This window comes from Podarcis erhardii (genome assembly GCF_964252035.2).
Source record: "Podarcis erhardii genome assembly, chromosome: 6".
NCBI classification, from domain to species: domain Eukaryota; kingdom Metazoa; phylum Chordata; class Lepidosauria; order Squamata; family Lacertidae; genus Podarcis; species Podarcis erhardii.
In genome coordinates this window covers 5698769-5723132 of record NC_138510.1, presented here as the reverse complement: position 1 = coordinate 5723132, position 24364 = coordinate 5698769, and the positions used below count along the sequence as shown (strand labels likewise).

At 43.3% G+C, this 24364-nt stretch overlaps 1 protein-coding gene across 1 annotated transcript; it reads left to right on the top strand.

Moving 5' to 3' along the window:
- Positions 1-1911: 1911 nt before the first annotated feature.
- On the top strand, positions 1912-22609 carry STMN3 (stathmin 3). The gene is made up of 5 exons (XM_081868159.1): positions 1912-2296; positions 16199-16294; positions 18545-18720; positions 20294-20485; positions 22306-22609. The coding sequence occupies exons 1-5, from the start codon at positions 2278-2280 to the stop codon at positions 22363-22365; spliced, it is 543 nt and encodes a 180-aa protein (XP_081724285.1). The 5' UTR covers positions 1912-2277; the 3' UTR covers positions 22366-22609.
- The last annotated feature ends 1755 nt before the right edge of the window (positions 22610-24364 follow it).

The window sequence follows — 24364 nt, the reverse complement described above, 5'->3', positions numbered from 1 at the left end:
CAGCCAGATGGGGCGAGACAATAATAATCATAATACTAATACCTCATGTTTTGTACTGTTGGTTGGGGATTTTGCAGAACTATCTGACTTTCAAGTATTCAGACTAAGTTTTCAATAGCCCTTCAGCTTCTCAGTTTTATATATAATGACTCCATCTAAGCCAAACAGTTTATTTGGCATGAAGTTTTCTCCTTATGGAAAGCTGCTAAAAGTATGCCCATTTAATAATACCATTTATGCAGACTACATCACCTCAGCAATATAGAGATACTAATTTCCAGTCTGCTGGCTCGTCAGAATCCTAAATTATTGTATCACCAGTCAAGCCTGATGTAGGTTTCAGGCATATTCAGACATGAGGGCCAATTCGTTTTTGAAAGCTGGGGCATGGTTAGAGCATGAGTTGCCTGTCAGGAAGACATCACATCAACTGTAATTCCCAAAGTGGCCTAAGGCAAGTCTCAAACTAAATCCTAACTCCGCAACATGGTGATAGCGATAATATGGACCTGCCTTACAGCGCGATTGTAAAAATGGCCGAGACAATGCATGTGGTGATGTGCTTTGAACTTCAGAAAATATGAAGGGTGCTGATTATTATATTTATTTATTTTTAAGCATTTGTAAATCACTTCCTATACCACTTAAAGATTTGTAAATATTAACACTAAAACCAAGTATCATAAAACCAGTAAATAAAATTGATTGAAAAGAGCAACAGGTATAAACAGGAATTCAGCAATAGTAAGAGTCCAATCTTATTGGGTCAGAGAAATCCCAGGCAAAAAGATAATGTTGTCTTCTTCCCAAGATATGTTGTCTTCTTCTCAAGATGGCTGAAGCAGTTAATATATTATGTTCTATGTATGGCAGGGGATGGGAAGGTATTTCATAGTGTAGGGTCAATAGTAGAAAATGGGTTTGGGGAAAATGGGTTTTCGATCACTGCCCTGTGATGTTCTTTAAGGTGCAGTGTTATGAGTAAAATTTACCTGAGTAATCTAACTGGTCTATACAGGGGCTGGCAGTCTTTTAGGTAACCTGGTCTCAAGTTGTTCAGCACTTTATATGTTAGTAACAAGGCCTTGCACATAGCCTGATAGGTGATCAACAAATACAGTAGTGCAGTTCCCTCAGCACAGGTGCAATGGGGCTGATGCTGACAATTGGGACTACTAATACAGCTGTCCTGATTCTTAGGCTTATCAGAAAGCAGTGCTGATCAAAACATGGTGATTAATGTGATGATAGAGGAGAATTAATACATTTGATGGAATTAAAAAGATGGTGATCTGCCATGACTTATTAAAAAAATCCTCATGCCCCACTGTACCTCCTTGAAGAAAGGGATATATATATATATGGAGATTAGATATATAGTGATATATGTATGTGTGTGTGTGTGTGTGTGTGGCATGTTTCCAAATGTTTGACTTATGAAAGGTGGGAAAGATAATATGTTTATTTGCATATCTGAGAATATGCAAAGTAGGTATTAATTTTAAAAACAGTACTCCTTGATTTGGCTCTTGGCTTTCAATCCTGCTATGGACATAGTTTTAAATGTAGCAGTGATAAATGTAAAGAAACATATCATGTGATGCCAGTGGGGTTAAATTCAGGTACTGTAGCTTAACTAGGTTGTGAACTGGAGTACTAGGCTTGTGAAATGGCAACCCTAGGTGAGAAGAGGAGCTGGTATTTTCGTGCTGGGTTAACTTGAATTCCAAACACATCCTTCAAATAGGTCTGCGAAATCGTGAATGGCTGTGCTTCCCAAAGCTTTTTATCTCTTAAATTCTGTTCACTCTGTGCATTTTCGCATTTTGTTTTCAACTCCCTAACATAAAACGAAACAGCTGATTTCTAGACTATACATGTCAGACAAGAGAAGGGAGGAGGTAAATCTCCAGTTTGGGCGTGTCTGCTAACTATCCCCTTTGCTAACAGGCTCTGCGTTTCTTCTCAGACTCCTGACATTGTAAAAGAATTGGGCATCAAAAGCTACCCTCCGAGGCCCATTGATATTCTGAACTGGGAACTCATTTTCTGTATTTCAAGCCCTTTCTCCTTTTCTTTCTTTCTTTCTCCTCTCTCCCTCTCCCCCTCTCCTTCTCTTTCTCTCCTCCCTTCTTGGATAGCCACAGCCCCCTAGAGCTGAGTCAGACCTTCCTCTCTTCCACAGCATTGCAGCACTTCAGCAGAAAAGCCAGTCTCCTGCCTCTCTGCCTCTGCATCTTCCCTTGCAGCATCCTCTCCACTGCCCATCTCACCATCATGGCCAGCACCGTCTCAGGTAAAACAAGCAAGGGTTTTTTCCCCTCTTTATATGCAGCTGCATCATTGAGAAGGAACCCATCTGCAATGATCAGTGTTATTCTCCATTCTTCTTTTCAAGGTGGGGCTTGTCTGCAACGCTATACAGATGGTAGCTGGGCAGGCATCATTGTCTTCTCTTGCTTTCAGAATTGTGTATTTCCAGGCTTTGATGCATGTTTTCAAATCATCTCTTTTTCTCTGATGCCTACGGTTAAAAATCCATTTACCTGAGTGGTTGTGTTTTGCCTAATTTTTTTAAACCCAGTTTCTGTAAAAGTAGATTGGCAGTGGTAGAAAGGAAGGGTATAAAAAGAACAAAGAGGCAAAGACATTTCAATAATAATAATTGTACATCTGGGTTAGTAGAATCAGGGCAGGTTGTTTAGCCAGCAGCTGCTGTAGAGGGAGTGGTCCGCCCATGGCGCTGAATGAAACCCAATGCTGTTAGACAATCCTTTCCTGCAGGGGCTGTGACACCACTGCATAGCTGCACCCTGTTGCCCTCCCAGGTTACAAGGCCTGGTAGGTGAGGTGAAGGAACAGCTTTGCTCACAGTGTATCCATCACTTGTGTGGCATCCACCTGCTTTCTAGTTCCTAAACATGTATCTTCTCCTTTTTTTCTTTTAAAAGGCTGGGGCTAAGCGTATGGAATTTGGCTGGGAAGAAGCGTGTTGTCTCTTTACATAGACAATAGATGACTTGTGATGTCCACTCACTACTGGTCTTTAAACCTTTTATAAATTGGGGCACAGGTCGTGTTTATTTACTGAATTTTTAAAAAATGAAAATGAAGGAAAGCCATTATAGAGGGGGAGAAAGGGGGGGGGAATGTATGTGCATACTTTCGTAAACACAAAAAACTAGACTAGCTGTGGAGAAGCTCAGTCTTGCCTGCTGTACTTGCTGGGCTTCCCCATCCCTGTGTTGCCTTTGGTTCCTTTTCTGGGCTGCTTCCTTTTAAAATACAAGGGGAGGTATATGTGATGGGTCCCCCTGTCAGAGGATGTGCAGAGCCAGCTTTGCATGAGATAAGAAATCTGCCAGAAACCTTTTACAAAGAATATGTTTGATCTGTGCTGGGGGGCGGGGAGGGAATGCATTGTGTTTGAATGGGAGGACAGAGGTAGCAAAAACTAGGAAATTTTTTTTGGGGAGATAGGTGTTTTCCTCTCCTATTATTTTCTGGCAGAATCAGTACAAATTAAATAAATGACAACGTCAGGGTTGGTCAGGGTTCTCAAAGGAGGCTGAAAGAACCCTGCTGTGAAGGAGTTGGGAGGGGGAATGACATCTCTGGGTACCAGGTGCCTTCCCATATGGTGCTCTGAAACAATATGGTACTTTCTCCCTTTCCCTCCCACCCCAACCATACATTTTAATTTCCTGACAGTGGGACGCAGCTTTTAAAGCTGAGCAGTTTGCCTCGGAGGTCTGTTTCCGATCCTTTTCCCGTTCCAATTGGATTAGGTTTGGCATAAGACTGATGTCAAAGAACAGAGGTTCTGGGGTGACAGGAGTGTGATCAAAACAAGGAGATGAAAGGTGTTTGCAGAAGACAAAGAGAAGGGTGGACCAGAACTTGAGGCAGCTTGTTATCCCTGTTTGCAGACATGCAAACCATAGAGCTGAGAGGTGAGATTTTATCACTGCCTGTCCCCTCTCTTTTCATCTTGCCTGGTTGCTCCACCCTGTTTCTTAAAAGCAGAACACACACTTGAAGAAAGATAAGGAGGGCAGCTGTATTTTTATGTGTGCCTCAAGAGATTTCTGCATATCCTTTTCCACAGCTGGAAGAGGAGCGGATTCTCTGTGCCTTGGTCCCTCTTGCTTCCCAAGTATATTCCATTCGCCAGAATAGTATCACTTCTACTTAGCAAGCAGGGGAAGCAACAGCACATGCTCAGTGCAGGCTCAGCTGCAGTGGCGGCTGAGCTGTGCCAAAGGATTCTGCTCAGGCAAACATCTTGCATTTAGTCCCAGACAGTCCCTTGGCTCAACAAGGCCACGGCTTCTTGAACATTCTCCCCCAACTGAAAGCAGAAAGCCACAAAACACTATGTTCACCTATGGCACACGCAGATCCCCTCAGTACTTGGATGGGAATTAATAGCTGTGACCTTCTCTGAGAATTATCAATTAATTTGGTACCATATGTTGAAAAACCCACGGGACTTTTATTGTGTAGTGAATGCACGCCTCTTGTTCTGGTCAGCCCATCCATGGAATACATAGTATGTTTAGCGGTCGCTGGTCCCCTTCCTGTGGCTACAGACCAGCAGCTGGTTGAGGAATTCAAGAGACAGGTCCATGCAAGTTAGGGCTGCCAAGTTAGGGGGTCCTGGTTTTTACTTTTTGAAGTATGGCAACCCTAATGCAAGTAAATGCTGAGTTTTTATACAGAGAGGATGAATAAGCTTTTTGGCCACGATATATGCTGTGTGGAGAAGGGGGACAACGACCCCAAATAAATACCCTCAGTTGTATAAGTTTTTCTTTGCCATTCCTCATTGGAACACAATATAAGGGGAGCTGCTTCACTATCTTATGTGTTTCCAGACTTAAGGAGGACACTTTTCTGTTAATTAGAGCCAATGTTGAATGTAGAATGAAAAACTGTTGTTGGAGAGGTTGAGAAGGAAGGAAAAGGGAACCGTTAGATTGGGCTCCTTCCTGTACCCCAAAACTTCAATCACTGATTTCTTAATATATTTAAACCAGGGCAGCCAAAGTGGTTCCTTCCTAATGTTGTTGTTGGATTCCGTCAGTCCCAGACAGCATGGTCAGCAGTCAGGGCTAATGCAAGCTGGAATCTAGCAACATCTGTAGAGTACCATCTTGGCTCCCTAATGAGTAATTGCTGTGCTAATGTGTAAAGAGAGTGCTTCTCTGGTTATATTCAGAAGGTAGGAGAGACTAGGAGGAGCCATAGTGGACATGGCATATCAGGCGCTGTGTGTGTGTGTGGTGTGTGATGAATACCTCGGTTCAACCTATTGTTTATAACAGCCAGGTATTTGTTTATACAGTGGTACCTCAGGTTAAGTACTTAATTCGTTCCAGAGGTCTGTTCTTAACCTGAAACTGTTCTTAACCTGAAGCACCACTTTAGCTAATGGGGCCTCCTGCTGCTGCCAGAGCACGATTTCTGTTCTTATCCTGAAGCAAAGTTATTAACCTGAAGCACCACTTTAGCTAATGGGGCCTCCTGCTGCCGCCGGAGCACGATTTCTGTTCTTATCCTGAAGCAAAGTTCTTAACCTGAAGCACTATTTCTGGGTTAGCAGAGTCTGTAACCTGAAGCGTATGTAACCTGAAGCCTATGTAACCCAAGGTACCACTGTACTGCATTGAATTATTATTCAGGATTTAAATAACAAATAGTCTGCACATACCCTGCACTGACTGGCTGTGATTTTGCCTCTGACATGCGATTCTTAACAAGTACTTTCAGAATCATGCTGAAAGATTTTTTCAGAAACCGCTGGAATTCTTCAGTCCTCCCTGCATCTTGATCCCTGACAAATGAGTTCCAGATAATGATTTATTTCTGTCCCTTTCCATATCTGGGTATCTATGATGCAACCACACTTGAAGTACTTTATACAGTTCTGTTTGTTTTGCCTAAAAAAGAATATTGTAAAGCTGGAAAAGGTAAAAAAAAAAAAGGGGGGGCAGCCAAAATTATCAAAGGGCTGGAGAGACTCCCCTATAAGGAAAGGTTACAATATGGCTTTTTAAGTTAGAAAAATCACAAGTGGAAAAGGGGGACATATAATAGAGCTGTATAAGTTTATGCACAATGTGAAGAAAGTAAATACAGAGTTTTCCTCCCTGTTTTATAATGCTAAAATCCATGTAAATCTAATGAAGCTGAATGTTGGAAGATTCAGGACATATAAAAGGAAGTTCTTATTCACACAGTGCATAGCTAAATTATGAAATTAACTCCTAAAAGAGGTAGCGATGACTGCCAGCTTGCATGACTTTAAAAGATTATGAAACCTGCTTGGAATTGCTGGTAGGGAAGTAATGTTGTGCTCAGGTCCTGCTTGCACGCATTTTATCATTTGACTTCTGTTAAAACAGGATGCTGGTCTAGATGGGCCTTTGACAAGCTCTTCGTGTGTTCTCCCAAGTAGATCCTACCCATTTCCTTTGATTTAAATCCCATACTCTTTAGGCACTGATCTTCTGGTTAGGAAATAATATTTTTAGTGCCTTCCTTAATCTCAGTGTGCCCACCTTAGTTGTAGTATGTCCACCCTTACAAAAACTGGACAGAGATATCATGGATGCCTCAATAAATTCCTGTTTGGATTACTGCAACGCATTGCACATGGGTGTCTCTGCAAATGTTCCGGAAACTTCACGTGATGCAAAATATGGCTGGTCAAATACTAACTGGGAGGGGCATTTTGCAACTTCACTGGTTACTTGTTCAATTCAAAGTGTGTTTTTTTTATCTTTAAAGCCCTGCATGGCCCTATGTTGTCATCTCAGGCCCTTTGGGACGACACAAGGTATATCAGATGACTATGAGAGAATGGGCCTTTTCTATAGTGAAAGGCCCTCCCCATCCCTGGCTCACCTGGCACCTATTTCAATATCCTGCTGGCAGCAGGCAATTACCTTTTTACTTTCCCCCAGGTCTTTTATACCAAGTTATAATTTAATACTGTTCTAGGATTTTATTCCCCCGCCCTCAGTTTTGAATTGATACACTGCTGCAAAGTTCAGTGTTTTAAAATAATTTTATGTTGTGTATTAGCTGTATCTGTTGTTTTATTGAACTTGCTGGTTTTAATCCATTTAAGCTAGCCAGAGAACTTTGGTTGTAGGGTGGCCTGTAAACTGTACACATGTTAAAATAAATGTTTTCCATGCAGAAAATCACAATTTAAACTTAAAGGCTCTCAAGCATTAGGATTGGGATGGGTCTGTTTTTAGAATCTGGAAGGTGCAGATTTCTCACCCTGTATGACAAGCTGTGCTTGCTAAAAGTTCTCTTTCTTCATAACTATTCAAAGTGCAAGAACACTGCCCTCCTTTATATCTAGTTATTTTGCAAGCTCACTTGGGACGTGCTGTGTATCGATCAGTTAAATGGTGATGTCATTTCTCTTCTTTTTAATTTCCTTTTTTCTTTTTTTTTTATAAACTCACCCAACTCTATATTTTCACCTTACCCCACTCCTGCACGACTATGGTTCTGTTTAGCTTTGTGTTTCAGCAGGGGGTGAGCAATACAGCTCAAGGCCCTAGTTAGTATGCATGAGCCTTCAACGCATACCACCTTTCAATGTTGCCTTTTGTCCCCAGAGATTTTTGGAACACTCCTTGACAAGCAAAGACATCCTCAGAAATGTACTGATTACTGTATGAAATCCGTACAAATAGTACGCTTTCTGCAGTGAGGTTTGACCATGCATTGAGTGGACAACTTGGACCACTCCTACTATATAAGGCAGTCCTGGGAATGTGTTGCTGTCCATTGGCACCATCTCTTCAGCAGTGATATTGGAGAACAGTTGGATCTGTGCCTTTCCTGTCTGTTGAAGAGCAGAATATGGCCTGGGAGGTGTTTCTGTATATTGGGGTGCTCCTCATCCATCAAGATGGGGGCCCTGCATTTGATTCCACATAAGCTGAGTTTCTTTTGCGATAAGATTTCTTGGGAGAATCATTTAAATTTCCAGTTCTTAGTACAATCCTGGCAATAAAAAATCCAGATCATTCAGTTTCCAAATCACCTGACCTAGATTGTAGCTGATAAAGATAAGTCACACGATCATGGCCAATGTGTCCTTATTAGAGAGCTACCATAATATTCTACAGGTGAAATGTTTTAAGCATGGCTTTGGCTAAAAGAGCCACTGATTATTACAGGCTTATTATAACAATCTCACACAAAAGGAAACTATGGAAGAAGACTGAACATGTCCGTACTGTCTACTAAACACTACAATTTTGTTGAACTGGAACTCTTTTTTTACCTTAACTGAAAGTCTGGAGCATCTTTGCCCCTGTATTCTGAGTTTATGCTTTGGTTTTTGTCAGTGGATTTAGTTACAAATAGTTATCTTTGTTCTAAGCAAATTCAATATAGCCTTTGGCTTAAATTTCAAATGAGAATCATTCTTCTATTACTCATTGCTGACATTCTCTTTCTTTGAAGAAGCACATTTTTCACTGGACTTTGCAAAGACACTTCCCCCTGCAAGGTTTGTTCAACTTCCTTGTACGCACCTTGATCTGTCAGCCCCAGCTGACATGTACGTAGTCTGTTCCTAATGCTAAAAAAACCCTCAGTAGTTATTGAACTAAAAGAATTAGAAGAATTTAAATAGATTGTTTAAAGTGGAATAATACAGAAACAAAAGCACACAGATGGAGGTGTTCTACCAAGGCCACATAAAGGCTGAGAGTGAAGGGATAGCTCAGTTGGTAGAACATGAAAATCTTAATCCTAGGGTCATGGATTCGAGCCCCATGTGGAGGAAAAAGGGTTTGGACTAGATGACTCTCATGGTCCCTTCCAACTCTACAATTCTATGAACTAAGTCATCTCTATCAGCTTGGAACCTCAGTATGTCTTTTTGATAAACCAGAAGGGTCTTTTGGTACAGACAAAAATAGGCATTCTCTGTTCTGTGACAGAATGAAATTATATGTTTGTTTGCTTGTTTTGCATAATCCTGTTTATAATATCCAAGTTACCAAAGGCCCTTGAAAGGCTTGACAATGACTGAAGAAGTGGAAGGAAGAGGAGTCATGGCGACTGAGCCAGATGGACGGCAGGAACTAAGGAACAGAAGCTGTGGGGACAGAAAAGTGTGCTGTGCCAGCGCTGGGAGGCTGTTCCAGACCCCTTCTAAGTTTTGATATTTTACCAGGCATTGTTCACACACCATCCAGGTTTTCTCTGTAGTAATCATAGCCAGAAACTTGTTTTATTTTTCAACGTGATAGTCTTGGTTCTCAGAAAGCTATAATTTCATCAGAGTTAAGAGTTCATGGATCAGTTTCATATATTCACAAAATACACATGACCTTTTGTGCAGGTAACCCATGCAGCTGTCTGGGCTCTACATCTGAAGGAGTTTGGCAGCTGCTCATAACTAAAATATAAAACGTTTGGATGGGCCTTTATGCCAATAGGACCTTCTTCCCCAGTACAGTGGTGCCTCGCAAGACGAAATTAATTCGTTCCGCAAGTTTTTTTGTCTTGCGAGTTTTTCGTCTTGTGAAGCACGGTTTCCCATAGGAATGCATTGAAAATCAATTAATGCGTTCCTAGGGAGACCGCCTTCAGACCAGGTCCGGGGACAGTCTGTCCCCGGACCTCTTCTGAAGGCTGGGGGGGGGAGAGGACTTTTCTCCCCACCGCCAGGCTTCAGAACAGCCTTCTGAAGGCTGGCGGTGGGGAGGAAAAACCCTCCTCCCACCGCAAGCCCCGGGAAGAGAGGAGAAGCTGTGCGCCTTCTCCTCTGTTCCCGGACCTCCCACCGCAAGCCTTCAGGACAGGTCCGGGAACAGAGGAGAAGCTTCTCCTCTGTTCCCGGGGCTTGCAGTGGGAGGAGGGTTCCCCGCTGTCCCCGGAGATTTCCCTATGGGCTTTCGTCTTGCGAAGCAAGCCCATAGGGAAATTCGCCTTGCGAAGCCGCTAAAAAATCGGAAAACCCTTTCGTCTTGCGGGTTTTTCGTTTAGCGAGGCATTCGTCTTGCGGGGCACCACTGTAGTATGGGTCCCAATAATGTGGGTGAAGTATAGGTTCCCCAGGTAGGCTATCCAGCACCTTGTTTGGGCTACTACTTATTACACAGTTTGCTAAATGATCCTGATCCATTATCTGTGTTTTCATAATGCATCAGTAGCTGCAGGTGCAATAGGACCCTGAAGAAATATGAAGGAGGCCTCTTTGGACTGAAACAGCTGGAAAATGAGCAAGTACATTGCCCAGCATCTTGAAGGACCAAGCAACACATCTCCTGCGCATCTATGCACATGGAACACTTTGCTAGTTTGCACCAATCAGGCATTTGCAGTAGTTTGCCCCACTGGCATCTTAGTGAGGCAGCAAAGCTGTGTGGTTTACAAAGAAAATCAATAGCAAGGTCAGAGAAGCTTCCTGGATGGCCTTTACTGTGTCCATCTGTCTAAAGGAAAAGTGAACTATTGACTAGTTCCCCCTTGAGATGACTTTGAAAGATCTCTTCAAGTAACGATTAATGCATTTCCCATTATAGAGCCAGCATAGTTCTTACGTTGTTCTACCTTGATCATACAAGGACTCCAAAGCAATGTGTGTGTTTTCCCTTGGGGATCACTATTCATATGCTCATGTTCCTCCCTTGTTCCTGTCCTCTCGCCCCCACCCCCATTTATGCATTATTGACTTTTTGATCTATAAATCTATAAGTGCTTCTGAACTGGAGCTTTGTTGCCTTCAGTTATGGCCCCAGAGGATTATCAGAACTTAGGCAGCTGACCTTGCAATGCTGCAATTCCTGGAGATGGCTACATCATTCAAAGAATCAGCACGCCAAGTTTTCCATCAGGCTCCTATGTACTTCCCCACACATATGTTGATTTTTATCATCCCTGGGGCAAGCATAGCCTGTTCACAGCATTCCAATCACCCCACTTCTACAAAGGAAGGCAAGAGCAAAGGTAGCTTGTTGAACAAGGTCTTGCTCAGACCCCGGAGAACTGGACCCTGATGTCAGCTCAGATTTAGCTTCCCTGATTGGCTTTGAGCAAGTTGCAAATAGCCTCAGTTTGTACCTCTGTAAAATGGTACTAATATTGGCTTGCATTAGAGGACGATTGTGAAGATCAATGTTATTTAGGGAATTGTGATCATAGAATTGTAGATTCGGAAGGGAGCAAGGCTCCAAACCAGCTTGTCAATGGATTTAGGTCCTAACAAGCTCCAAAGCAACTTGGCCTGGCTTGGATTGCCTAATAATAATAATAATAATTACAGTGGTACCTTGGTTTATGAAATTAATCCGTTCCGGAAGTCGGTTCTTAAACCAAAGCGTTCTTAAACCAAAGCGTGCTTTCCCATAGCAGCAGGGGACTCAATTTACAAATGGAATGCACTCAACATGTTCTGCTTCCAAGGCAAAGTTCACAAACCAAAACACCTACTTCCGGGTTTGCAGTGTTCTTAATCCAAGCTGTTAATAAACCAAGGTACCACTGTATAGTAATAGTAATAACAGTAGTAGTGACAACAAAACAACGACTATACACACACACACACACACACACCACCCATCTGACTGGGTTACCTCAGCCACTCAGTGCAGCTTCTAAAGTACAGGTCAGACTGTCCCTTAAGAGGTGACTACAGATCTTCACAAAATTGTGCATTATAGGAATAACTAGATTTTAGGGCATCTTGCTGCAGGAAAATTCCATTTGGGCAATGTAGTGGGTCAGTAGCCAACCACTTTTTAAACAAAGAAAACCAAGCACTAAGGGAGCTACTGTTATTTTTTTATTGATTGGGATATTGTCTGGGATTTGACAATATGCTCGAGGTCTTTTCAAATACCCTTTTGAATAATATTTTTTTTCCCAGTGACCACAAGATCTCTTAATACGATGAGTTTCTCATTGAAACACTTTATCTACTGTTTTCCTGAACAAGGTGGCTAAAGAGTACAATACTCTAAACTTCCACAGAGCTGTTAAAAGACAGAGTGTTATCAAATGTGAGAAAAAATATTGTTGAGTGGATAAGTGCTAAATCAAGGCTAAAGAGAAGAGGTGTTTTCTCACATGAAGCTCCAGTGGACCTTCATGGCCACTGAGGGGCTCTCTTGCTGTTTGTGCCTTGTGTGTGACTGTTGTTAATGTGGCATACCAACTCATTAAAGCCAAAGTGAGCTACATTTCAGCCAGAGTTAACACTGAGTGAATCCAGACAGTACAAGCTGCAAAATAAACACACATAACAATGCATATGCAAGTGATTTGACGTTTCTTACATGGAAATTATTCCCATCTGTGGTAGAAACTCATTAAGTGTGGCCCTTTGTCGGGCTTGTGTGGCAGCTGACTCAGCCAGAAGCGGTGCTGGAAGAACAGCTCCTTCACCTTCAACCTTGAGCTCTGCTTGAGAATCAGAAGGGAAGTGGATGGCAGACCAAAGAGGTTTTGTGCAGGGACTCTGTGCCTACAGAGATGGGGGAAGGCCAGGTGGCTCTGGGAAAGCAGCCCTGAGCAAGGACAGCCTCTCTCTTTGCATCCCTGTTTCCCAAAGCTGCTTTGTGACAAAACATGGCTCCAGCTGGAAGACTCAGCTAAAACTTCATTTAATTGCCAGGGGTTGAGTTCGGAGCAAAAGCTCCTCCAATTTTCTTCCCCTGTGGCTTCTCCCTGACTCTCCAGTACACCCAAAGCCAAGAGAACAGCTCCTCCCCTCCCTCAATTTGTGTTGACTGGAATCGGCTAATTGCTGCTGATCGCTGGCGCCAAGATGGAGTTAGAGAGCCTGAAATGCCAGGAGATGTACACATCCTGCTTTCCTCATCTCATTAGGCTGCTGACAGCAGCTGGGATGCATTTGTCTTCCTCCCACTTTTGTCTTAATTGATGAAGGGGAAGGGGGCTTCACGACATGACAGCAGGAGAGTACAAAAGACAAAATTGGGGACAGGCTGGGGCTGAGACGGAAAGATGCCCCAGCATTGGGCTTGCAGGCAAGAAGAGACAGCAGCTGAGATTATGCAGTATTTGGCAGGACCTTTAAAATACAAGACCCAAATGGGGATTGTAGGGGACAGGGACAGTTGCTCAGCCCAGCTTTTTTAAAAAAATTCATTATTCATATATTGCCTCCAGCTGCAGATGCAGGTTTGATATGCATTGCGCCTGCCATAAAAGTAAACTGGCAGACAGCTGAGTTGTTTTTCACACGTGAAGCTTAAATCAGATGAGTTAAGTTGGCCCCTAAAACCTACATCGGCAATAAGGTGCATTTGGCTCTTTTTTGAATTCTTTCCTGAATTTATGTACATTCACATGTGACACACACATACATATTAAACTGACTCACTTGCTCTTCTTAGTGTCTCACACAAAAATAAACAAATGAAGCAGGGAAACTGATGGAATTGCTTCGCTGGTCACACATGGCAGTGCTCTGTCCAGCCAAGAACGCTCTTTAGAGATGAGCCAAACACTAAAAGCAATTTTTGGATTTTGTATGTTTCCTAGATTTGTCATACATTTGAATATCTTGTTAAATTTGCAACTTCCTGACTTCTCACGGGGGCTACCCTTGATAATTTTTAAGCAATTCAGAACAAGATTTCAGAATACAGAATATACATTATTTAACTTAATTAACTTATCCAGAGTGTCTTATCTATGAGACTTAGCAACCAGAGCGCTGGCTGCCAGCATCTCACTATAGTTATCTTACTTCTGTTAATACAATGAGATGCAGTCAGCAGGTGCTCTGGTTTACTTACAACTTTTGGTAGATAGAGGCTGAGAGACATGAGATCCCCAGATTATCTTGCTACTTGATTACTAAAGAGACTATTCACCATTAATTATGGCTATGTAGAATCCCTGTTATAAACTCCATTCATAAGATTGCCATTCATACTCTATGACACTGAACTCTATATGTTGCAGTTATGCTGTCTGAAAATATCCTTTTGCTTATTGTTTTATAACTTTGCTTATTTTGCAAAGATAAAGCAATCTTAAACTTGCAAATCCCCTCCCTGTCCGCACAAAGTAAATCATTGACATTCCCATTTTACAAAATGGAAAGTAACTTGTCCAGAACCAAACAATGACTTGGGACAGACTTGGGCCTACTCCCCTGGACCTCAACCTTTTTTTTTTTTTTTTTGTATTACCTCAAGGATACAGGAGCCGCTTCATGTTGCTACACTAATGCCAATGTGAAAGGGTTGGCAACTGGCAGTGTCACTAAACACTAAGTCAGGAACAAAGTGGAAAGTTGCCCAATTAGGACTCCTCTTCAGCAGATGTTATAAGAGTAGTATAGGACCTAGACATGCACTCAGCAAAAGCAATTTAGAACCAATTCATAATTCAACTGTCTGTCCATTGACTAGCTCATGTTGGCTGTTCTCTTTCTGGTGCCCATTTCTTTCCATTTTACTCTTGTTTTTGTGTTATGGGGAAGGGTAAACAACAGACCACTAGCCTAATGCTGGAGAGAAGTACCAGAGAAATCCCACTGCATGGGTCAGATAACAGTTTGGCTGAAGACTTTGGTAAGCTACTCACCCAGGAAGAAATACTATTCAACCTGGCAAGTGGCTGGCTGTGATGCTGCCCTGATCCCTGGGTCTGAGTTGATGAAGCAGAAAACTCACCCTGTTACGTCAGCCAGATGTTTCTCAGTGGCCTGCGTATCTGCTTCATGTTTGTGTTCCACAGTGCACCTTTAATTGCAATCAGATTTGTCTGAGGAATCAGAAAATGGGAGAGGAGTGGATTGCACTGGATAGGACAACGGTTTTTTGAAATGGACAGAAAGAAAGCGGTTTCTAGTAAAGAGACAGCCTACTTGAGCAAGGAGATGAATACCCAGGGGCACAGTTACAGATAGGTAGCCGTGTTGGTCTGCCATGGTCAAAACAAAATAAAAAAATTCCTTCCAGTAGCACCTTAAAGACCAACTGAGTTAGTTCTAGGTATGAGCTTTCGTGTGCATGCACACGGTATCTGAAGAAGTGTGCATGCACACGAAAGCTCATACCTAGAACTAACTCAGTTGGTCTTTAAGGTGCTACTGGAAGGAATTTTTTTATTTTGTTTTGACCCAGGGGCACAATCCACAATGAATTTCCCATGCAGATGCCCCATGGAAATGAATAGAAGAGTCACTGGGTTGCATCCAAAATGAATAGACATGACTATCTTTGATCTCTTCATTTCAGTGGGTCAGCAACCAAAATGGTCAAAGGCCTGGAAACGATGCCTTATGAGGAACGGCTAAGGGAGCTGGGCATGTTTAGCCTGGAGAAGAGGAGTTTAAGGGGTGATATGATAGCCATGTTCAAATATATAAAAGGATGTCACATAGAGGAGGGAGAAAGGTTGTTTTCTGCTGCTTCAGAGAAGTGGACACGGAGCAATGGTTCCAAACTACAAGAAAGAAGATTCCACCTAAACATTAGGAAGAACTTCCTGACAGTAAGAGCTGTTTGACAGTGGAATTTGCTGCCAAGGAGTGTGGTGGAGTCTCCTTCTTTGGAGGTCTTTAAGCAGAGGCTTGACAACCATATGTCAGGAGTGCTCTGATGGTGTTTCCTGCTTGGCAGGGGGTTGGACTCGATGGCCCTTGTGGTCTCTTCCAACTCTATGATTCTATGAAAAGTTAGTTGGATACAACCCATCCATTTTTCTAACTACAAGTTATTTTCTTGTAGGTACGAGGGAATGTAGCTATTTGAAAACTCTGCTCAAAGATGCATGTGAGGCTTTCAAATCATCACTCTCTTCTTACCTAAGAAAGCTAGTTTTACCATTTTGCTTTATGGTGGAAATGTCCAAACACTCTTGGTTTTCCCCTTTTGAGATTCTGGAAATAGCTCCAAAGAATAACCCAGGTTTGTGGCGTGGGTCAACATTTTACTCCATGTCCTCTGAAAATAGCAAATGGCTCAGTGGCGTAGTGTGGGGGGTGCAGGGGGGTCCGGCGGCACCGGGCGCAACATATGGGGGGGGCGCGCTTGCACTCGAGTGCTAAAATCCACGGGTTAGGGGGTGCAAATTACTTGCCTTGCCCCGGGTGCTGACAACCCACGCTACGCCACTGAAATGGCTGCCATTAGAACTTTGCTCACTGGTTGTTGTTTTTCGTTTGTCTTTCTAGCGTACAAAGAGAAAATGAAGGAACTCTCTCTGCTTTCATTGATCTGTTCCTGTTTCCACACCCAGCCACACCCAAATACCATATACCAATATGGAGGTAAGTATTTCATACTGCTGACCTGACTGATCACTAAAAGTCAGGGTTTAAAACAAGTTAACCTAAAAAAAAAAAAAAAAACAAATAGAATCAGCAGTTAAAGGTGTAGGTTATAAAATAAAATTATGTATTTAAATAGATGTCCAACTTTTCATATCTGGGTAGGCTTACAGATGCTGAAAGCTGTACTGCGAAGGTGCCTGCCTGATGTCAGTGACCAGGGAGTTCCAAACGGTAGCTGCTGCCACACTAAAAGATCAATTCCTTACAAGTGCAGAATGAGCACTACTCATAAAAGTGCCAGTTCTGCACTCGGAAGTGGTTGAATGGGCATGTAATATGGAGTAAAGGTAAAGGGACCCCTGACCATTAGGTCCAGTCGTGACCGACTCTGGGGTTGCGTCGCTCATCTCGCTTTATTGGCCAAAGGAGCTGGCGTACAGCTTCTGGGTCATGTGGCCAGCATGACAAAGCCACTTCTGGCGAACCAGAGCAGCGCACGGAAACGGCGTTTACCTTCCCACCAGATTTATCTATTTATCTATTTATCTACTTGCACTTTGACGTGCTTTCGAACTGCTAGGTTGGCATGAGCAGGGACTGAGCAACGGGAGCCCACCCCGTTGCGGGGATTTGAACTGCCAACCTTCTGAACGGCAAGTCCTAGGCTCTGTGGTTTAACCCACAGCACCACCGCTTCCCGTAATATGGAGTATGTGTATTAAATTAAGACATGGCTGGCCATTCTGCAGGAGATAAAGGGATAGCAAGACAGTTCCAGGGGCCTGCCAGACAACTGCCCACAAGTTCCCACTCCGCTCCAATTCCATTAGAAGGCCGCCATTCTGAAGTGTAGCAAATAGAGAGGGAGAGGGGAAACGAAGCTCCTTTCACAAGCCTACTTTGACCCACTTTTCCTTCTACATTCTTTTGATTTTTTTAAAAGTTTTTCTGTTGAGAAAGATGTGATATAAATAGAATAACTAAACAAAGCAAGTCATTTCGCACATTCACTTGCAAGTCATCAAGCAGTGAGTAATCCAGTGATGTACATAGACATGTGATTCAAGCATTTGTCTGCTTAAATCCTACTAGAGCTGGTGGGAATTTAGTGTCCCAACTGTGCCCAAGAATGCAGCCTTTGTATACTGTGGAGGTGTGCTATTTTATTACTGTATTCGAAATTCCATAGAATCATATTGCAAGGCTTTTTTTTAGTGTCAGGCAGCCCGTTTTGTGATAGGAAAAAGGGAAGGAGACCTCAAGGGTGCACTAAGATCCATGACATTTCTATCAGTAAGTCTCAGAAGCACACAAGCTCTCTTTTGAAGCGATTGAGTCAGTTCTTCATGAACTTCAAATTCGTACTGCACCTTGGAAGTCTCCTCTCTTGCTGCCCTGCTTTCTTTCCTTCACCTGTGGTGTTCGGCATGCCTAACACCTGCAAGCAATGCAGGGTCTCGGCCTTTCCCCAAGAGTTGCCAGCCCACTGCAGAGGGTGATATATCATGATTGGCATTGGTGGCATAGTCTGAAGCCACAGCTGCTGCACAACACTCACATTAGCTGATAACTTTCACTGGTTGTACAGCATATGTTCCATTAGCATTCAGAACTGAATCAGCTATGCAGGATTAGTTGCAACCAGCCTTAATACTTAAGAAGGACTCTGCACTTACATAAATCCTAAAGATTCATACATATGGAAAGAGTATTTGAGAGACCATTAGAACTGCTCCAGCTACAATGAAGAAAAAGTTATGACACAGAACTATTATTTATTGATCTATTTATTGATTTATTGATTTGATTTGATTTCTTACCTGCCTTTTTCCATAAGGTTCCAAGATGGGTTACAATAAGTTAAAGCGCAATATTGAAGTCAGTTAAAATAATTTACAACCCAAAGACTAGTGTGGATTCTAAAATATATCTGCATATCTCATGTGTCAAAGTCTAGGGTAAAGAGGTGCATTTTCAGCATGACAAAAGCTACGCAATGACGGTGCCAGATGCACCTCTGAAGAGGAAATGCCACAGCTTAAGAGCTGGCACACAGAATGCTCTGTCCTGGGCCGCAACCCTCAGAATATCAAGATGGCTCCCTCTGCTGATCTTGAAACCTGAGAGGATCTGCAAAGAAGGAGGAGGCAGTCTTTCAGATAGTCAGAGCCTAAGCTGCTAGGACCTTATTTGACACTACAGTTCACACCCCTTCATCCTTTTGGTACCTGTCTTCTTCTCGCTCAGATATGGAGGTCAAGCAGCTGGACAAGAGGGCTTCTGGCCAGAGCTTTGAAGTGATTCTGAAGTCACCTTCTGATTTGTCCCCTGAGAGCCCAGTCCTCTCCTCTCCCCCCAAGAAGAGGGACCTGTCCCTGGAAGAGCTGCAGAAGAGGCTGGAGGCTGCGGAAGAGAGGAGGAAGGTAATGGGATTGTCAAGGAATTGCCATTGAAGTGAGCCCAAGAGAATGCTTTGACTAGAGCTAAAATCCTGTGCTGGTGAGGGCTTATGAAAATCCTTGCAATTCTGTGGTTCAGAATGTTGTATGTGGGTAGAGGAGAAATGAAGATCTGTCCCTCTCTCTTGAAGGAGACTAACCAAGTCGTAAATAATACTAGTGCATTATCAATAACATTAAGGGCTTATGTGACTGAAGTGTTTTACCTAGTGAATGCTGCACCTTATGGGCAAGATCGTTACTGAATATTCATACCCCAATCCCTTTCTCATTTCCACTCTGGTCATGAGTAAAATTACATCTAGTGCAAAGAAATAAACTGGAAGATTAGCTGACCCAGAAGGAATAAAAAAAAAACTTAGTAATGTTAAAGAAACAGACAAACCCTAGATGGTAATATAAATAAATTCAGTGGATAAAGAGCAAAGTTCCGGATAACTGTTTTATTTCCAAACACTACCCACCTGGTTTGCAAGTGTAAATTTGGCTAATGCAGCATTGTAAATGCAGATCTTATGGGCATTGAAACACCCGATGTTTTAAACCAGGGGTCAGCAACCTAAGGCCTATGGGCTGGAAGCTGCCCATGGAGGTTGTTTGAGTGGCCCAAGAGCCACCCCTGAACTGAGTTGCCTGCTCGTGCACTGCACTAAACCTGCGCAGCATGGTGCAGGGACTCGTTTTCCCGGCTCCAAAAACCCCGTCTGCTCATGCAAAGATGCCGGAAATTGTGGGCACACTTGCGCGCACACATTCTGGCCCACAGATGGATCTCCGCAGGACTGCTCTGGCCCAGGCAAGATAAACCTTACTGACCCCTGTTTTAAACTATTTAAAGGCTATTAGAGAAACAGGATAAACATATAAGGCTCCACCACACATGCAAGGGAGCTTTGGGGAGGGGAAAGTAACAGAGGAACTGACAGGGCAGAGTGGCTAACCTCTATTTGGAGGTTAGCCACTCTAATTCCCTACCTCTATCAGGACCCCACCAACTTTTGCAGCAGTGGGGAAAAGGAACACAGTAAAGTAGACAAAGCAGAAAGGATTGAAAGTCTCCACTCAACCCAGCACCTTCATGGGGGTGCAATTTCCCCCCTTCCTAGACCAGTGTTTCCCAACCTTGACCACTGGTCTTACTAGCTAGGGATGATGGGAGTTGTAGTCCAAAAACAGCTGGAGGCCCAAGGTTGGGAAACACTGTCCTAGACATCAGAACCATCATTTAATGTGTAGAGAAGGGGTGATAATCCCCTCTCCTTAGCTGATCTACACAGATCAGCAGAGGAGCAGGACTCGTGTGTCCTGTACACAGTGGTGGTGGTCACACCCACAATTGTTAACGCAGCCTCTGGGGGTTAAGCTACCCCTGCAATAAGAGCATGTGTAATAGATGCCATGTACAATATTATCTGCTATGGGGTAGCCAGGCATTGTGATAAGCTCCATCCCAAAAAGATGATGCACAGGCACATTGACCAACAGTTGGCTATTCAGGAGCCTTTTCATCTAATCTGGTTTGCTGGTTGTGTTGTAGAGCCAGGAGGCTCAAGTCCTGAAGCAGCTGGCGGAAAAGCGGGAGCATGAGAGGGAGGTGCTGCACAAGGCCTTAGAAGAGAACAACAACTTCAGCCGGCTGGCTGAGGAGAAGCTCAACTACAAGATGGAGCTGAGCAAGGAGATCCGTGAAGCTCATCTAGCAGCCTTGAGGGAGCGGCTCCGTGAGAAGGTAAGTGCCAGAGGCTCACACCAAACAAATCCCACACTTCCCAGCATTGTTTCTGATATGAAGAACATGCTTCAGCTCATTTCATATCACAGGTGATTCCAGGGACCATGAGCCTCCTCTGCGGGCCCCCTTTGTTCCACTCAAAGACTGGAGTTAACAAAATGAACTCTACTTTTTGATTGAGGTTGAATCCTGACAAGACAGAAGTACTGTTTTTGGGGGACAGGAGGCGGGCAGGTGTGGAGGACTCCCTGGTCCTGAATGGGGTAACTGTGCCCCTGAAGGACCAGGTGCGCAGCCTGGGAGTCATTTTGGACTCACAGCTGTCCATGGAAGCACAGGTCAAATCTGTGTCCAGGGCAGCTGTTTACCAGCTCCATCTGGTACGTAGGCTGAGACCCTATCTGCTGCAGACTGTCTCGCCAGAGTGGTACATGCTCTGGTTATCTCCCGCTTGGACTACTGCAATGCGCTCTACGTGGGGCTACCTTTGAAGGTGACCCGGAAACTACAACTAATCCAGAATGCGGCAGCTAGACTAGTGACTGGGAGCGGCCGCCGAGACCATATAACACCGGTCTTGAAAGACCTACATTGGCTCCCAGTACGTTTCCGAGCACAATTCAAAGTGTTGGTGCTGACCTTTAAAGCCCTAAATGGCCTCGGTCCAGCATATCTGAAGGAGCGTCTCCTCCCCCATCGTTCTGCCCGGACACTGAGGTCCAGCTCCGAGGGCCTTCCGGCGGTTCCCTCACTGCGAGAGGCCAAGTTGCAGGGAACCAGGCAGAGGGCCTTCTCGGTAGTGGCGCCCGCCCTGTGGAATGCCCTCCCATCAGATGTCAAAGCGATAAACAACTACCTGACATTCAGAAGACATCTGAAGGCAGCCCTGTTCAGGGAAGTTTTTAATATGTGACATTTTAGTGTATTTTTCATCTCTGTTGGAAGCCGCCCAGAGTGGCTGGGGAAACCCAGCCAGATGGGCGGGGTACAAATAATAAATTATTATTATTATTATTATTACTTTTTGCTGCAGCGGTTACATGTTGAGAAAAAATTAAATAGTTTCATACATCAGACTGAGGGTGCAAGTAGATGAGACAGCTAGAGACCCATGACCATTCTGAGGTTTTATTATAATCAAATGATATATAAGCTTTGGTAAATCAAAACAAATAAAATAAATGATCTGGGGAGGTTTAAAGGGCAAATGCAACTACAGTACTATGACGGAATGGTTAGATGTAGATGGGCCTCCCTTGTGTCCTTTCCCCAGGCTACAACCCCCAGCCCCATTCCCCTGATCCAAATACACAGACCACCCCCATCCCCCAAGCTGCTTCCCATGGAGAAAAATATTCAGGTACTATGATGGAACACAGAGCAGCTCCTTGACACTGAGTGATTTTGATGGGGAAAATACACATGAGAAAGGGTCAAGCCCCTTTCCCTTAGTACCACAGCCCTGATCCACCACCCCATTTCCCAGTGCATTTGCCTTTTTAAAAACCAAAGGAGAACTGATCACAGCACTCACACTAGAAGATCTAGTTTGGTCTTTAGTGTGATCGCCAATGAAGTCTTACTCAGAGTAGACTCATTAAAGTCAAAGGACTTACTGGAATCCATTGATTTCAGTGTGTCTACTCTGAGCAGGTCTTAGTTGGAGATAACCCTTAGTCTTTAAGATGCCTAAAGACCCCTGTTTCTTCTGCAGCGGACTAGCAAGTTTGTCCCACTGAAATTTGCTTGAGACCAGCAAGGAAGCATCAGCTGTCATGCATACTTTTCACACCGCATCTCATTTCTGTCTCTTTCAGGAATTGCACGCAGCTGAGGTGCGCAGAAACAAGGAGCAGCGGGAAGAGATTTCTGGATAAAGGGCTTTTCTACACAACTAGCACCTGCTTCCTAATAACTAACAAACAAAACTCAACACTTTTTTTTTTGTCTAGATGAGGCAACATCTGATTTCTCCATTTCCATTTCCCTCCCCCCACCCACCTTTCCCTCTGGTGTACCAAGCTTCATATCTCTCTCCTCTCTGTATCCTCGTGGGGGTTCATAGGGGCCTCTCAGCAGAATAGCAACTAGTCCAGAAACATTAAATATAGAATCCATAAACCAGCTTCTCTTCGGGCTTTTCTTCAGGAAAAAAAAAAGATAAACCTTAAACTAATGCACAAAAATTAAGATGACACGCTGAACATATTTGGCAATGTTGTGAAGGTGAGGACTGTTCTCTATGACACATGGGCTGCTCTTGGTAGTTGTCTCAAGTGAAGCAACAGTGTGCAGTTGGACAAAGAGAAGCCTGTCCTTGACAAGTAGGGTAATGGGCAATTTCACATGTTACAGGGTTTTTTAAAGACATAAATCTAGCTTTTAAAAGTACACTTGAAATGTAAAGTGAGGGCAACACAGTTGAACCAGTATTGGCTATGGCTTCTTGCTGGGCATTGCTTCAGTGGCAATATGTGTCTGTCGCTCTGCAATGTGTGAAAAGGACCTACTAACCCTTAGCTTTCTGTGTGGCTGAAGCAGGGACTGGATGATTGAGGGATTTGGTTAGAAAGAGCCTCTTGCAGCTTATTCCTTGCTTTCTGTTGTCTGATTTGGAGCTGTTGGTAAATTAACTTAGTAGTTCAGAGCCTCAGACCTAATCATGCCTATGAACTGAACTATGCTTTTATTTTCACAAGATTTCTCTTCAGGGCAAAGAAACTGGCTAGGCAAGGCCACTGGATGATCAAAAGTTCTGTGGTAAACAAGATGTATCTTGAAATCTGGAGTATTTCAGATACCAGTATTTCACGTTGACTATTCACATCATCAGAAAAGATACAATGTGCAGGACTTTAGCTAAATATGGTAGTAAGCCACACCTCCCCCTAAGGATGGAAGCATCTTGTCAGTAGCATTACAGGAGGCGGAACTGGAGTACAGATCACACACCTTTGTTTTTTTCAGGTACTATATTGTAAAGGACATAAAACCCTCCGTTACCATCTCTGATCGTTGTAACTTCCTATAAGTAAGGAGGGGAGACTGCCTAGGAAAAGCAACAGGGAGGCATAGTAGAACATGTGCATCTGTATTAATTGTGACGTTTCAGAGATACAAACGTGAAAGCAACTGAATATTTTTATTTCAATAGTGCCTCCCCACCAAAAGTAGAGTGTATGATTCTGCATAGCTAGTAGAAATGTTCAATTACAATCATCAGCAGTCCAAAGGTCTGTTGAAGCCAATATACATATTTCTCTAAAACAATTGGGTCCAAAAATTACCCAACTTTAAACAGCAAAATAGATGCTTGGCACCATCAATTGTCAATATTATTCACTTAATTAATAACCCTCCTTCTTGCTCATGGTATTAAAACAATCAAGATGCAGAAATTAAGGCAGTGTTATGCTTTCAAAATTGTAATGAAATTCAAAAAAACTGCAACCAGAAAAACCAAAAACCACCCTAATCTTCCTCAGTCCCTAAATGCCTGATGGGAGAAAGGGGCTCTATCCTGCCTTTTTCAAAAGTTAAAACAGTAAACAAATTTAAAATAACGGTTTTATAGCACATGCATGTTTAAATAGCTGGATCCAGCCCCCTTTCTCAGTAAAACAGAAGCAGCCACAGTTGAGAAAAGGTGTAAGGAAAGGGCCGTCACTCAGTGTTTAGAGCATCTGCTTTGCATCCAGAAGGTCCCAGGTTCAATCCCTGGCATCCCTTTGCCTTGTCTGAACTCCTGGAGAGCAGCTGCCAGTCTATTTCAAGAATTCTAAGCTCAATGGGTCAATGGTTTGACTTAGTATAAGGCAGTTTCATAAGTTCCTAGTTTTTGCTTTTATATTAATTTCAGGGAAAGCCAGCCATTCA